Source organism: Spermophilus citellus, assembly GCF_964194105.1.
Source record: "Spermophilus citellus genome assembly, chromosome: 1".
NCBI classification, from domain to species: Eukaryota; Metazoa; Chordata; class Mammalia; order Rodentia; family Sciuridae; genus Spermophilus; species Spermophilus citellus.
In genome coordinates, this window is record NC_138182.1 from 86,771,033 (window position 1) to 86,786,319 (window position 15,287).

The 15,287-nt window shown below is 31.6% G+C and overlaps 1 protein-coding gene across 1 annotated transcript in view; it reads left to right on the plus strand.

Annotated features, from left to right (window-relative positions):
- LOC308649628 (phospholipid-transporting ATPase IB-like) overlaps nucleotides 1–15,287 on the plus strand; it is a 115,007-nt gene that overhangs the window by 67,043 nt on the left and 32,677 nt on the right. The window contains exons 18-19 of the mRNA XM_081295331.1: nucleotides 3,500–3,622; nucleotides 7,216–7,294. Of these exons, the coding sequence (XP_081151457.1) occupies nucleotides 3,500–3,622; nucleotides 7,216–7,294 (202 nt within the window). The remainder of the gene's footprint in view (nucleotides 1–3,499; nucleotides 3,623–7,215; nucleotides 7,295–15,287) is intronic.

Sequence of the window (15,287 nt, forward strand, 5' to 3'; positions counted from 1 at the left end):
GGTACTCTCAATCTCTTTAATTGATTAAATGGTTTGTTTAAAACCCAACTAATAATTTAGAGCTTATCAATTATATAGAGTTAAAATACATGACAAGTATAGCAAAGTGAACAAGTGAGGAGTTAAAGTACAATAGTATTTGAATTTTGTGATATATTCCTCATGTATAATGTAAACCTTAATGGATACCTAATAAAAGGTATAGATAATAAGACTGTAATGGAGATAAAAATTAAAAATGATTAATGAAAAAGAATTCAGGAAATGAGGTAAAAGAATGAATGCAACAAACACAAAACAAATAGGAAGATTTAAAATCCAACATATTTATAATCACAAGTGGCCTAAACATGCTAATTAAAAAGCAGACTGTCATATTGGATTTAAAATCAATACAAAACTATATGATTTCTACAAGAAACCTTCAAACATAAAGACACAAAAGGGAAAAATTGAAAAAAAAATTTTACTATGTACATACTAATAAAAGAAAGCTGGTACATTAGTTGTCCGTCCATGACCAAAATGCCTGGAATAAACAACTTAAAGGAGGAAAGATTTATATTGGCTCATGGTCAGCAGGCTTCAGCACTTTGGACCTAAGATTAAGCAGAACATCATTATAGAAGGACATAGCAAAGGAGAGCCACTGCTCAGCTCATGGGGGGGGGGGGGCAAGGGTCAGGATGTAGTCCCCAAGGGCATGCCCCAAGGACCCACTCCCTCCAACCAGGTCCCTTTCCACAATTTCTACTACCTCCTAGGAGTCCATTCAGCTATGAATGGATTAACTCACCGATGTGGTCAGAGCACTCATGATCCACTCACTTCCCATTGGAAATCCACTCCCTCTTACATTGGAAAACACATGGGTCTCTGGGGGAATGAATGGATTAACTCACCGATGTGGTCAGAGCACTCATGATCCACTCACTTCCCATTGGAAATCCACTCCCTCTTACATTGGAAAACACATGGGTCTCTGGGGGACACTTCATATCCAAACTGTAATAACTAGAGTAGCTGTAGAAATCATAGAATAGCAGACTGTAGAACAAGAAATGGTCTAATGACAAAGATGTGCATTTCTTAATGATAAAGGATTAAAATAATTCTAAATATGTAATCACTATTAAAGTAGCATATTAGCAACTTATTAGAAATTAAGAAACTGATATAATTAAATGGCAAATTAAATAAATTCACACATACAGTTGGAGATTTAAAACTCTTTTTTTTAAATTGATATAAACTATATATAAAACTTCAGAAAGTGCACAGAGGTTTTGAACAATATTATAATTAACTTGACCAAATTGACATTTATAGAAAACACCCAACCACAATAGCAGAATCTGTATTTTTTTTTCCAAGAGGTAATAGCACACACTCTTATTTTGCTTCTGATCTTAAGGGCACACTTTCATTATTATTTTACCATTAAAATATATCAGCTGCAGTATTTTTGAGGAAGCTCTTTCACATTGTTCACCTAGTGGAATAACTGTGTGCTTCTTCCTTTTGAATCTGTTAACATAGTGAATTACTTTGGTGAAAGATTCACCAAATAAATCACATACTGGGCAATAAGAGTTAATATGTTCTTTGACCACAATGGATTTAAAGTAGAAATCAAAAGCAGCAATATATTATAAAATACCCATATATCTAAAAAATTAAAGAACACCCTTCTAAATGCACCATAGATCACAGAATAAATCACTGGAGAAATTAGAAGATAATTTAACAGAAAAAAAAAAGAACACACAGATTTTCAATTTGTACAAGATATTGCTAAAGCAATGAATGCATAGAGGAATATATACATTTTTAAAAGCTTATATTGAAAATAAGAGCCTAAAATCAGTGAACCAAGAATCATCCTAAAGAAACTAGAAAAAAGAAGAAGAAATGAAGCCCAAAATAAGCACAGCAAAATAAGTAACAAAGAAAATGCCTGAGTCAAATAAAAGTAGGGCAGACAAACGAGACAGAAAACCAAACTGACTGCTAGAAAAGGTCATTAGGCTGATAAATCCCTAGACAAACTGACCAAATGAATCAAATAAAAATAAAATAAATAAAAAAGATACCAATTAACAGTAACACATACGAAAGAAGAGTTTTTACTATAGACTCTACAGATAATAAATACAAAGTAAGCAAATATTTTAACAAATTATTATGACATATTAGGTGAAATTAACACATTTCTTGATTAAATGGATAAATCCCCCCCCCTTTTATTTTTGGTGCTAGAGATCAAAGGCAAAAACCCTACCAACTGAACTATAGCCCCAGCCCACTGGATAAATTCCTTCAAGGATGCAAACTACTAAATATCATTGAAGAACAAAATGATCCATGCCTATGAAAATTTTTGAAGTTTTAGTTAAAAATCTTCCTACTTAAACAAAAATAATTCCAGAAATATTAACAAATTTAGACCAAAGTTTTCCAGAAAAGAGGAGGAAACAACCCAACTCACTTATGATGTAGCTATACCTTGCTGCCAAAACCAGAAAGGTATTACAGAAAACAAGAATTTAAAAAACATAGTTCAACTAGGTGCAGAGGCCCTGCTTATAATCCCAGGGACTTCAGGAGGCCAAGGCAGGAAGATTGCAAATTCAAGACCAGCCTCAGCAACTTAGCAAGACCCTGTCTCAAAATAAACATAAAAAAGGACTAGGCCTGTCACTCAGTGGTAGAGCAACCCCGGAGAGTCAATCTCTAGTACCAAAAACAAAAACCAGAGAGTGAATATGGCTCATGTACTTCCATTTTTTAACACATTTTTCTTTCCTTCTCTCATTTTTTGTCCTCTTTACTCCCTTTTCTCTCTCTCCTTCCCCACTTTCCATATAATATAATGCTTTCTATTTAATTTAATATAGTTCCTAGAATAATGGTAAATATTCAAAGATAAAATGAATGGGAAACCTCTTCTTATTTCTGATAACAATTAAGATAAAGAATTCTTGTAAAATTATTTTTTGTTTAGTCCAATCTATTTGCAAACTCCTGGTAAGTGAATAGCTAGTTCTCATGTATAGAGTTAGATGACATTATTACTAGATTTTTGTAGCCATTATGGCTGTTATTTAAATAGCTAGATACTTGATTCATTCATTTTATTCTCATAAACATGGCAAAGTGTGTAAATTTTGTGTGCAAAAAGCACAGTGTGCATAATTATAATGTATTGAATCAAAGCATTGAATCAATCTGAAAAATTATGTCATAGTTTTTGATATACACATTTGAATTTATGTGACTCAATAATAATAGCTCCTTTGTAAATAACTTCTTTTTATGCAATTTAAGACATATCAAAAGTTGCAACAATAGTTGAAAGTTCTGTGTATCATTCACCCAGCTTCCCCCAAGATGAAATCTTAATAATCATAAAACATATTGTCAAAGCAAAGATGTTGATATTGACAAACTCACTTATAGACTAAAAGTTATTTTTAACAAATCCTTATTATCTATGTAGATTTTCACTTCATTACCACCTTTAACTCTGGGAATCTTTGAGAAATGTTGCAGTCAAAAGAGCCTCCTGGAGTATCCACAACTCTACACAGTTTTTCAGACAGGGGAAATGTTCAACACAAAGGTAAAGAAAAATTTATTACAGGTTTCCCATCTCAACCTGACTCCAAACATACCTTTGATCTTCTTCCCTTTCTAATGCTTTAGGGGGAAAATTATTTAAAACACAAGAATGTTGCATTTGGTGTCATCTTCCTGCTAGTTTAGAGAGCTAACTTTGAAACAATAGAAATAACAGTAAATGAGAAATGGAAAACAGAAACAAAAAAGAAAGTCATGTGAAAAACAAGCAAGGTGCCATGTGTGTGGTCTCACAGACTTTGCACCACTTCCAGGAGGCGTGCTGAGTGAGAGAAAGCATGGAAGAGGACCTGGTGATTCCAAGAGATTACTTCCTGAGGTCACAGAAGTTGAGATTCAGTGTGGGGAGGTGGGAGTGGGAGGGGTGTTAAAGGGGATGCTTCTAGGCTGCAAGAGGAATGTCACACACTTTTATCAATTTTGAGTAAACATAACTGTACATCTCAATAATTAGTGAAGCTAAAAAAACCAAAAACCTAGAACCTAGTATAAGCCTTTAAAAAAAGGAGAGAGTTTGGCTATTTTGAGCCAAAACATTTAAGACTTGGTTTTGGCTCAAAATAATCTTATCTTTCATCTTCTCTTAAAAAATGAATTGATGAGGTAAAGTATATAATGTCATTCAAAACTTTTCTGTCTTTACAGACTTTTCTGTCCACTTGTTCTATTGAGAGGTATAAAAATCTCCAACCATATTGTAGATTTATCTATTTCCCTTTGAAGTTCTAGTAGTTTTATGTATTTTGAAGCTGATGTTAGGCATAATCCTGTTGGAGGTTGTCATATTCTCTTGAAAGACCCCTTTGTCTTTATGAAATGACTTATTATTTCTGATAGTATTCTTTGCCCTAAAATCCATGTTGCTAGTAATATAATTATTTCAACTTCTTTTACTTTTTATATACTTGTTTATTTATATTTCAATGTTTGTTGGAGAGAGCTTGAAAACTTGCTTTATTATCCAAACTGATGTGTGCCTTTTAACTGGGTGGATCATTTACATCGAATGTACATTTTTATTTGATTAGGTTCAAGCCCATCATCTTGCCATTTTCTATTTTGTCTTATGTATAATTTTTTCATTCTTCTTTTCCTGTCTTCTTCTGGATTAATTAATTTTCATGAGTCCTATTTTATTTTCTTTGTTCACTTATTTGTTATAAATCTTTGCATTCTTATTTTAGAAGTTCCATTTGAATGTATAATATTTGTTGTTAGGTTATAATTTACTTTGAAGTGATATACTACTTCACATATATTATTAAAAAATAGTATATTTTCATCTCTTTCCTCCTAAGTTTTGGAGTATTCTTCACATACATGTTAATTTTACTTATTTTTATAAGTTCTTTATGATATTATTCATATCTTGCTTAAACAATCATTATTTTAAAAATTTTAAATAGAAAAATGTCTTACCCAGGCAATTATCATTTTCAGTGATTTTCTGTCTTTTGTGTAGAATCATATTATCTGTTATGATTTTCTTTCTGTCTGAAGACTTCCTTTTAACATTTCTTGTAGAGCAAATCTATTGACAATAACTCAGCTTTTTGCTTGTTAGTTATTTTTAGTTGTAGATGGACACAATACTTTTATTTATTCATTTTCATGTGGTGCTGAGGATCGAACCCAGTGACTCACATATGCTGGGCAAACGCTCTACCACTGAGTGATAACCCCAGCCCCTTAACTCAGCTTTTGTATGTATGAAAAATCCTTCCTTCAATTCATGTTTGAAGTTGTTTTTATTTGGTCTATTAACTTTGTGTTACTATAATCATATAATATAATATAATACCTGAGGAAATTATAAAGATGAAATGTTTATTTAGTTTATGATTCTGAAGGTTCCAGGTCCAAGATTGAGTCACACCAAAGCTTTAGGCACTGCTATAGGAACTGGATGACGACGACAGGAAGCACATGTCAGAGCACAGTGCTTACATCTTGAGCCAGGAAGCAGAGAGAAGGAGAGAGAATGATACAGGGCCCTACAACCCCCTTCAAGGGCATGCTCCTTACAATGACCTACAGACGTCCCACAAACTCTACCTCCTAAAAGTCCACAGTACTTCCCAGTAAAGCTACCCTGAGATCAAGGACCTTTGGGATACACTACCAGTATTCAAACTATAGCACTTGGCTAATGGTTTTATTTCTTTAAAATTTGAGATGGATTGTTTTCTTTCAATATTTTTCATTTCTTTTTCTTGTTTGCATTGTTTTGATGTGAAATTGCTGTTACCTTCATCCTTATATAAAATGAGTCTTTCTTCTCTTTTTGGTTTTAAAAATTTTTTCTTTATTATTGGATATAAGCATTTTATCATATTTCCTCATGTTTCTTGTGCTTCTCGGAATTATGGGAGTTTATTGAGCTTCTTGGATCTGTGTGTTAAGACCATCACCTATGGGCCAAATCCAGTCCTCTACCTGGTTTTATAAGTTTCATTGGTACATAGCCATGCCTACTCAATTACATATCATGTGTGATGGAGGTGACTGAGTGGGAGCAACACAGATGACACAGTTCCAAACCCTAAGATAATCCAATCTCTTCCAGAAAATGTTTTCCTGGCAAGTATAAAAATAATTGGTAATTTAAAATTGGAAGAACAATATACATTTTTTTATCATTTAACTAATGTGTACCCTTGTTTGATGGAACCCAGAGATTCAGTATTATTGAGATTTCTTTTAAGAAACTTGTACATGGTGTGTTAAAAATTATTTTGATGAGGGTCAGAGTATAGATGTAAAAGATCAGAGCATATCATGTTTAGTTTCAAATTACATTTAAACTCATAACTTTAAAATTGAGCAAAATTCTTTTCTTTTGAAAATTACTTTTGGTTTTGTTTCATTGGGTATAATAAACTTTCATAATTTTTTTGACAAATATATTTTAGTTTTATATATTTTTATCTAATAGATTTAAATAGAATAATGTGTAATATAATAATAATGATATCCTAAATCTTAAATGATTTCAATAATATCCTATAATTTTAATTTATATTATTCTATAATTTTACATAACATATCAGATAATGTTCCTATAATTTTGAAATCATTTCTTTTAAAAATAAATAAATAAATAATACATTTTTTCAATTTACAGAAAAATTTTTCAGCTTTATGACTGTATTATACAGAGCAAATATACTTCACAATGTCATATATTTTTAGATTTGGACCAAACTACCATCTTTTTTTTTAAATTAGTTGTTCAAAACATTACATAGCTCTTGACATATCATATTTCATACATTTGATTCAAGTGGATTATGAACTCCCATTTTTACCTCGTATACAGATTGCAGAATCACATTGGTTACACATCCACATTTTTACATACTGCCATACTAGTGTCTGTTGTATTCTGCTGCCTTTCCTATCCTCTACTATCCCCCCTCCGCTCCCCTCCCCTCCCATCTTCTCTCTCTACCCCATCTACTGTACTTCATTTCTCTCCCTTGTTTTTTTCCCCCTTTCCCTTCACCTCCTCTTATATGTAATTTTGTATAATGATGAGTGTTACCATCTTGACTTTCTTGCTTTGTTTTCTTTTAGGTGTTTTGGATTCAATGTATAAATGCTTTGATCCACTCCTTCATTCTCTTCTGGTTTCCCACAAAAATGCTGGAGCATGGTAATAGCTTCATTATTTCAAATATTCAGCAGAGTCTGTAACTCTTGCTGAAATTAATGTTTTCATGTGATGTGTATTTCCATAGAAAGAACTGGAGGACACAAAAATAGAATTCAGCAAAAACAAACAAACAAACAAACAACTCACCTAAATCTAGTATTAGACATTCCTAGCTCTGAGGTGGGGAGGAACTAGGTCATGATTCAAATGATAAAAGGGATCAATCCCTTGTCCCACACCCACCCCCACCCCCAAAAAAGGAAGGAAGGGAATCAGTATCCAACTTTGCTATAATATGTTATGTAAAACATCCCATTTCAACATCAGCATTCAAAGAATGAGGAAAATGTGACTCATATACAGGAAAACAGGTAGGAAAGAGAGGCTACTCTCTGAGAAGACCCAGATGTCAGATTAAACAAAGAGTTCAAAGCAATCATTATAAATATGTTTAAGAAACCATGCTGAAAGATATGAAGACAATGGCTCATTAAATAGAGATTATTGGAATGAAAATCAAAATTACAATAAAGAACTAAAGGAAAAGTACAATACCAAAATGGAGCCCCCCTTTTTTAGCAGAACTCAACAGTATATTTGAGCTGGACAAAGAATTAGTAAACTTGAGGTTATATAAATATAGAATATGTACTCTGAACAGAGAGAAAATAGAATTAAAAAGTTGCACAGAGCCTCAAAAAATGTGGTAAATTTTTAAAAAATGTATATAATAGGAGGATCAGAACAAGAGGAGAAAAATAATGGAGCAGAATAAATCTTAAAAAAAATTATAACTGAAAAGTCACCAAATTAGTTGAAAACATTAACTAGACATCAGAAAATCAATGAACTCCAAGTAAATTATATGCAAAAACATTCACATACACACACTGTAGTAAAAATGTTAAGAGCTAAAGACAATGATACAATTTTGAAAAAAAAAAAAAAGATGATGACATGAAAGACCATTTCTATTAATTTCTAGTAAATATTTGAGTCAGGAAATTTAACAGCAAAGTTCTTACCAGAAAAATGGAAGCCAGAAGGTAGGGAAAAACTAAAGTGCTGAGAAAGAAAACAAAAATTACTAATGAAGAATCTTAAGCCCAGTAAAACAATCTTTCAAAAGTGAAGTTGAAATAAAAAATTACAAGATTAACAAAACATGATTTCCTTTGTTTCTAAAATGTTTTCTTTTCAAGAAATACTAAAGGAATTTTGTTAGATTAAAAACAAGTAAACCCAGGTGAAAATTCAAATCTACACAATTCATTTACGAAATTAACTCAGAATGTATCAAAGACTTAAATATAAGACTCCAAAACTGTGAAACTACTAAAAGAAAACAAAGGAAAATGGAAAAATTTCCTGGCATTCATCTTGGGTGGTGACTTTTTCCTTTTTCTTTTTTTTTTATGAATCCAAAAGTAGAAGCAGTAAGAGCAAAAAAATGGATAGATTAGATTATAACAAACTAAAAAGCTTCTGCATGATTACACATGTAACAAGGGGTTGATATACAAAATATATAAGGAAATTAGCTCAATGGTAAGAAAATAAATCTGATTAAAGATGGACTTTAGGAACTAACTAGGCATTTCTCAAAAGAAAATGTACAAATGGCCAACTGGTATATGAAAATGTTCTCAACAACACTAATTACCAGATAAATACAAATTAAAGCCATGGTGAAATATCATCTCACACAGGGTAGAAGGACTATCAAAAAAGGCCAAAGATAATAAATGTTGGTGAGAATCTGGGAAAAAAAAAGGGAAACTTTGTACATTGTTGTATAAATTAATACAGCCATAGTATGAAAAAGAGTATGAATGTTCCTAAAAAATAGAGTAATAGTATGTTATGATTTAGAAACAAGGTCTCTCCAAAAACGTCATGTATGAGATAACACAAGAATTTTCAGAGGTAAAATGATTAGATTATGAGAGGTGTAACCTAATCAGTAGATTAATCCACTGATATGGCTTAACTGGGAGGTAACTGTAGGCAGGAGGTGGCTTATGGAATTGTGGATCACTTCCACAGTGGACACGCCTTTGACTTTGCATTTTTGTTTCTGGTAAGAGAAGCTCTGGCTCTTTGCTTCCTCATTGCCATGTTCTGAGCTGCGTTCTTCCACTATGACCTCCTGCCATGGTGTTTTGCCTCACCTTGGTTCCTGAAGTATGGAGTTGGCCAATCTGGTCTGAACCTCTGAAAATTATGAGTCAAAATAAACATTTCCTCCTCTAAATTGTTCTTGTCATGTATTTTGGTCACAACAAGGAAAAACTAACTAAAACATCGTACACCAGTGATCCTTCTACTGTGTGGTCAAAGGAGAAGAAATCAGTATGTGACAATTGTATCAGCACTTCCTTGTTCACTGTACCACTGTTTACAATAGTCAAGCTATGGAGTCCACCTAGGTGTCTATTAATGGAAGAGTGAATAAAGAAAATGTGGTACATATACACAATGGAATGTTATTCTGTCATTTAAAAAAAAAAAAAGAAATCCTTTCATTTGTGGCAACATGGATAAACCTGAAGGACAGTCAAGTGAAATAAGCCAGGCACATAAAAACAAATACCATTTAATCTGACTTATATGTAGAACTGAAAAAGTTGAATTCATTCAAAAGAGTGTAGATTGGTGTTATCAGCATCTGGCAGGAGTGGTGAATAGTGGTAGAGTTAGGGAGAAGTTGTTTGAAGGGTGGAAAATTTTAGGTGTTTTAAGAGGAATAAATTCAAGAGATCTGCTGCTGTACAACATGGTGACAAAACTTAACAATGTATACTATTCTTGAAAAAATGTTGAGAGTAGTTTTTATTAATTTGTAAAATGTTCTTAATTATGGGTTTTATGTTTAAAATTGTATCTTTTTAAATTAGAGTTTTATACTTACACATGGTAGTTATACAAACTTATGCTTGCATGGAATTTGATTTTCGTTCATGATTCCCTTCTTTACTCTCACCCTTTATTATTGAGAAAGTGAAATACAGCTCACAACTAGAACAAAGCATTTGCATATTTATGTAACAAGGAATTTTTATCCAGAACATGCAAAGAACACTTTCAACTCAACACTAAAAAGACTCAATACTACACTTTTTTTAAAAAATTGACGAGGGATGGGGCTGGGGTTGTGGCTCAGTGGTAGAATGCTTGCCTAGTATGTTCGAGGCACTGAGTTCTAACCTTAGCACCACATAAAAATAAATAAAATAAAGGCATTGTGTCCATCTACAAATGAAAAAAAATTTTTTAATCAGCAAGGGAAATGAATAGATATTTCTCCAAAGAAAATATATAAATAGCTAATAAAGATATAAAAAGATGCTCATCATCACTAATGAATAAATAAATGCAAATTAAAGCCTGAGATACCACCACTGCAAATTAGGAAGATATAATCAAAATAACAGCAATAAGTGTTGACAAAGGATGTGGAGAAACTTAAATCCTCATACACTGATGGTAGAAATGTAACTTGCACAGTTACTTTGGCAAAGAGTCTTAATTTTCTTAAACAATTAAACATAAAATCTTATAGTTAAACATAAAATCATATATTCCCCCCTAGAAATATGGCCAAAAGAAAATAAAGGTATATCCTCACAAAAACTAATGTTCAAGCAGCATTATTTATAACAGCCCAACATGTCTATCAATGAAAAATAGATACAGAAGATGTATTATATTCATACAATAGAATATTATTTGCTAATGAAAATAAATGAACTAGATCATGCTGCAATGCAACAGTGATGTGCCCTGAAAACATCATTCCAAGTGAAGAAAAAGCAGGCATGAAGGAACACATGTAATTCTATTTATTAGAAATGTCCAGAAGAGTAGAATCAATATCAGCAGAACAGAAATTAGTGGTTGCCTAGGGCTGGGGAATGGATGGGCTAGGTGGCCCAGAGTTTCTTTGGGGGGTAATGGAAAGTATTCTAAAATTGATAATGGCAATTAAATAATACATTTAATTATACAGATAAGCCATTGAATAATACATTTAAATGTACAAATTGTATGGCATATGAATTATATCTCAATAATGCTGTTTTAAAAAGACTTCTCAAGTCTCAACTTTGTAATATATCTAGAAAAGAAGGTTCAGTATAGTGGTTAAAACATAGATAGAATCTATTCAAAAATCATAGATTATCTTCAAATATAAGAAAGAAGTGTAGTACAATAATAAACCCAAATCTGGAATTAGAAATACCATGATTTTATCAATGTAGTAGTTTACAGAGTTTATGTTGTTAAATGTAATGCATATGATAAACTAATTTTTAGAATACTAATTTTTGGTTTTTCCTCCTAAAATTTTTAGTCTTCTAACATTTAAAATGTCCCACAACACATATACACACATAGACAACATCCTCAGATTCTCTGTAAGGAATAAATAATTATTATTTGTACTTACTGGGTGGTATGTATGAGGTGGGTACCAACTGAAATTAACTGTGTGCAAATTTGCTTTGATATTTATGAGAATGAATTATGTGGCTGCCCAAATTATCTGGTACAATGTTTTGGTACTGGAAGATTTCATACATGTTTAAATTTAGTTTAAAGTATTTTGTATGTAATGGACAAGCAAACTACATAAGCACAAAATTTCACTCATCATTGAAGTGACAACCAAGGTTTCCATGTCCCTACTTTATCAATTTTGCCTGAATGTGTCATACATAATCTCAGGGACCAGGTATAAATTTATCTATGACAAATTCTTCCCTTTTCATTACATATGCCTTTTATTGATTTCCCCTTCGTTAAGGCACAGGCTGGGATCTCCAGGACAATGTTAAACAGAAGTAGTAAATTTGGACATTTTCACATTCTTCCTAATCTTATGAGGAAAGAATACATCTTTCTACCATTATTTAATATATTAGCTTTTTTTCATGGAGCCCATTATTACAATAAGAAAGTTCTCTTCAGTTCTAGTTGGCTGAAGATATTTATTTATTGTTTGTTTATATTTGTAGATGGACACAATGTCTTTATTTTATTTTTATGTGGTGCTGAGTATTGAACCCAGTGCCTCACACGTGCCAGGCAAGTGCTTTAATGAGCAGATTTTGGATTTGGTTTATGTTTTTTCTTATCCATCTATTAAGGTGATAACATTTTTCTTTTTTATTTTGCTACTATGATGAATTGGATTCATGGACTTTAAAATATAATCTAGCATCATATCCTTGAATAATCCCTTGTTTATCATGTATTATCTTTTTTATATGTTGCTAAATTTGATTTGCTAAGGATTTTTGCCTCTATGTTCATGATATGGGTATTGATTGGTCTTTCTTATAATATTCTTTATCTGTATTTTTGTTTTTTACATTTTTTAAATTTGTTCTTTTTAGACATACATTACAGTAGAGTGTTTTTTGACATACTGTACATACATGAAATATAACTTAATTCTAGTAGGATCCTGTTCTCATCGTTGTACATGATGTGGAGTTACATTGGTCGTGTATTCATATGTGAACATAGGAAAATTATGTCTAGTTCATTCTACTGTCTTTCCTATTCCCATTCCCTTCTCTTCCCTTCATTCCTCTTTGTCTAATCTACAGAACTTCTATTCCCTTTCTGCATTATGTATTGGCATCTGCATATCAAAAAGAACATTCAGCTTTTGGTTTTTTGGAATTGGCTCATTTCACTTAGCCTGATAGTCTCAACAAGACTCCTAAAGCACAAGAAGTAAAATCAACAATCAATAAATAGGATGGTATCAAACTAAAAAACTTCTTCATAGCAAAGGAAACAATCAAGCATGTGAAGAGAGATCCTACATAATGGGAGAAAAGCTTTGCCATCAGCACCTCACATAGAACATTAATCTCTGGAATATATAAAGAAACTCAAAATTTATCTGGATTTCAAATTAGCATAATACTTGCTTCTTAAGTTGGGAAATGTCTACTTCTTTGCTTCTGAAAAATTAGTTGTTAAAGTTGGAAAATTAAATATTTCATTTTCTAGCTTTCTTCTAGAAAGTTTTAGCACAATAACTTTGCTTTAAAGCAAATTTATTCTTTTGAAATTTAAAACAAATGAATTTTCTTTAAGATTTTATTTAATCAAAAAGTCTCTATTTTACTTTCCTTTTGAAAAAGTAATTTTATGTTGATAGTTCCTTTTTTTCAACTTCTTGAAAGACCATTGACTTCTGGTTTGCATTATTTTGTTGAAAAGCCTATGATAATTCTTCTTTATGTAGTGTGTTGTCTATGTGATCCTAAGACTTCTTTTCTTTATCACTGATTCACGGCAATTTGGTGTTGATATGACATGATAAAGTTTAAGTTATGTTTATCTATTTTCCTGCTCAAAGTTTTTGCATCTATTGTTTTATAGTGTTCAACAAATTGTAAAAATTTTCCTTACCATTTCTTTTGTCTCCCTCTCTTTCCTCTTCTTCCATGACTCTAACTACACATACATCCATTTATAATATTTTTGTTCTCTTTTTGTTCATTTTTAGTTTCTTTTTCTATGCTTTTAAGTGTACTAATATTTTATTTAGTTGGGTGTTACTGATTTATCAGTGTTCATATTTTCATCTCTAGAAATTTTATTTTGTTCATTTCTTTAATTTCTTTCTTTATCATGTTCATATTTTCCTACAAATCCTTGAGAATATTTAAAATATTTATAATAGCTACAGACTTCCCTGCTATTTCCAACATTTCTGTTATTTTTTAATTGTTTCTAGTACCAGTTTTCTTCTGGTTATTCATCATTTCCCCCCATTTATCCACATCGTAATTTTATGATGGATGTTGAACATTATAAATGTTATGTTGCTGAATAGTTCATTTGTATATTTTTAAATACTTGGACTTTGTTTCAGCACAATAATTTAGTTATTGTGATTCAATTTTTACTCTTTTGACACTTATTTTTATATTTTTGAAGTTCAGTCTAATAATCCTTTAAAATGAATTTAATTTTTACTAAAGTTATATGTTCCCTCTGGGGTCTCTGCTGAATGCTCATCAGAAAAGTTCTTTTCACTTTGGCCTATAGGAATTTGAGCAATTCCTATACTAAATCTGAAATTTTTTTAAACTTGCCCTTATGTAGTAATTTGTTTTTCCATGGAAGTTGTTCTTTACTGCCTTGTGGAATTTATGGGTTCACATTGCAGGTTAGCATTCAATCAAGGACTTATGAGGACCCCATATGAATTTCTGAAGATAATTCTTTCCATAATTCCCATGTTCTGTTCTGCAAATTTGAACAACTTGGTCCTCTCAGTGTCTCATTAATTCAGCAAACGATGTTGAATCTCTTCCCCTGCCAGTAGTTTAGAAACTGCCTCGAGGTGTGAGTAGGGACAGGGCTCATCTAATGTTTTACCCTTTCTTCAGGAATCAAAGTTTCTGTTTGGTCTCTTACCTAATGTCTGAAGGTAGTCATTTTATATTTAATCCGATTTTCTAATAGATTATAGCCAGAAATATTGTTGCCTCTTCATTTATTTGTTGTCACTTTATGTATTATGAACTGAGAAAGGTGAGTAAAAATCTACTACTATCATTATTTGTTTCTCCCTTTATGTTTTAAAATATTATTTGTCATGCCGATAGCCTATTTCATATTCATTGAAATTTTTATGTTTGGCTTTACAAGGTACCCTTCCTTGTCTTGTTAAGTCTACTTAGTGTCAATTTCCTCTAGGTTACAGTTACTATTATGTCTCATCTTTGATCATCCTTCATTTTTCAACTATATGAGTTACTTTTTAAGGTGCATTTCTTGCAGCATAAAATCTAATTTAAGATTCAATCTAAAATTCATTTTTTTAAAAAAATAGAATTTTGTTGAGATGTTCATTTGACTTTGCATTTCCTTCCTAAATTTATTTTTCTAATCTTTAATCATTTCTTTGGGTTTCTTTGCTTATTTGTATAGATTTCTGATACTAAGAAAGGTTTGAATTTTT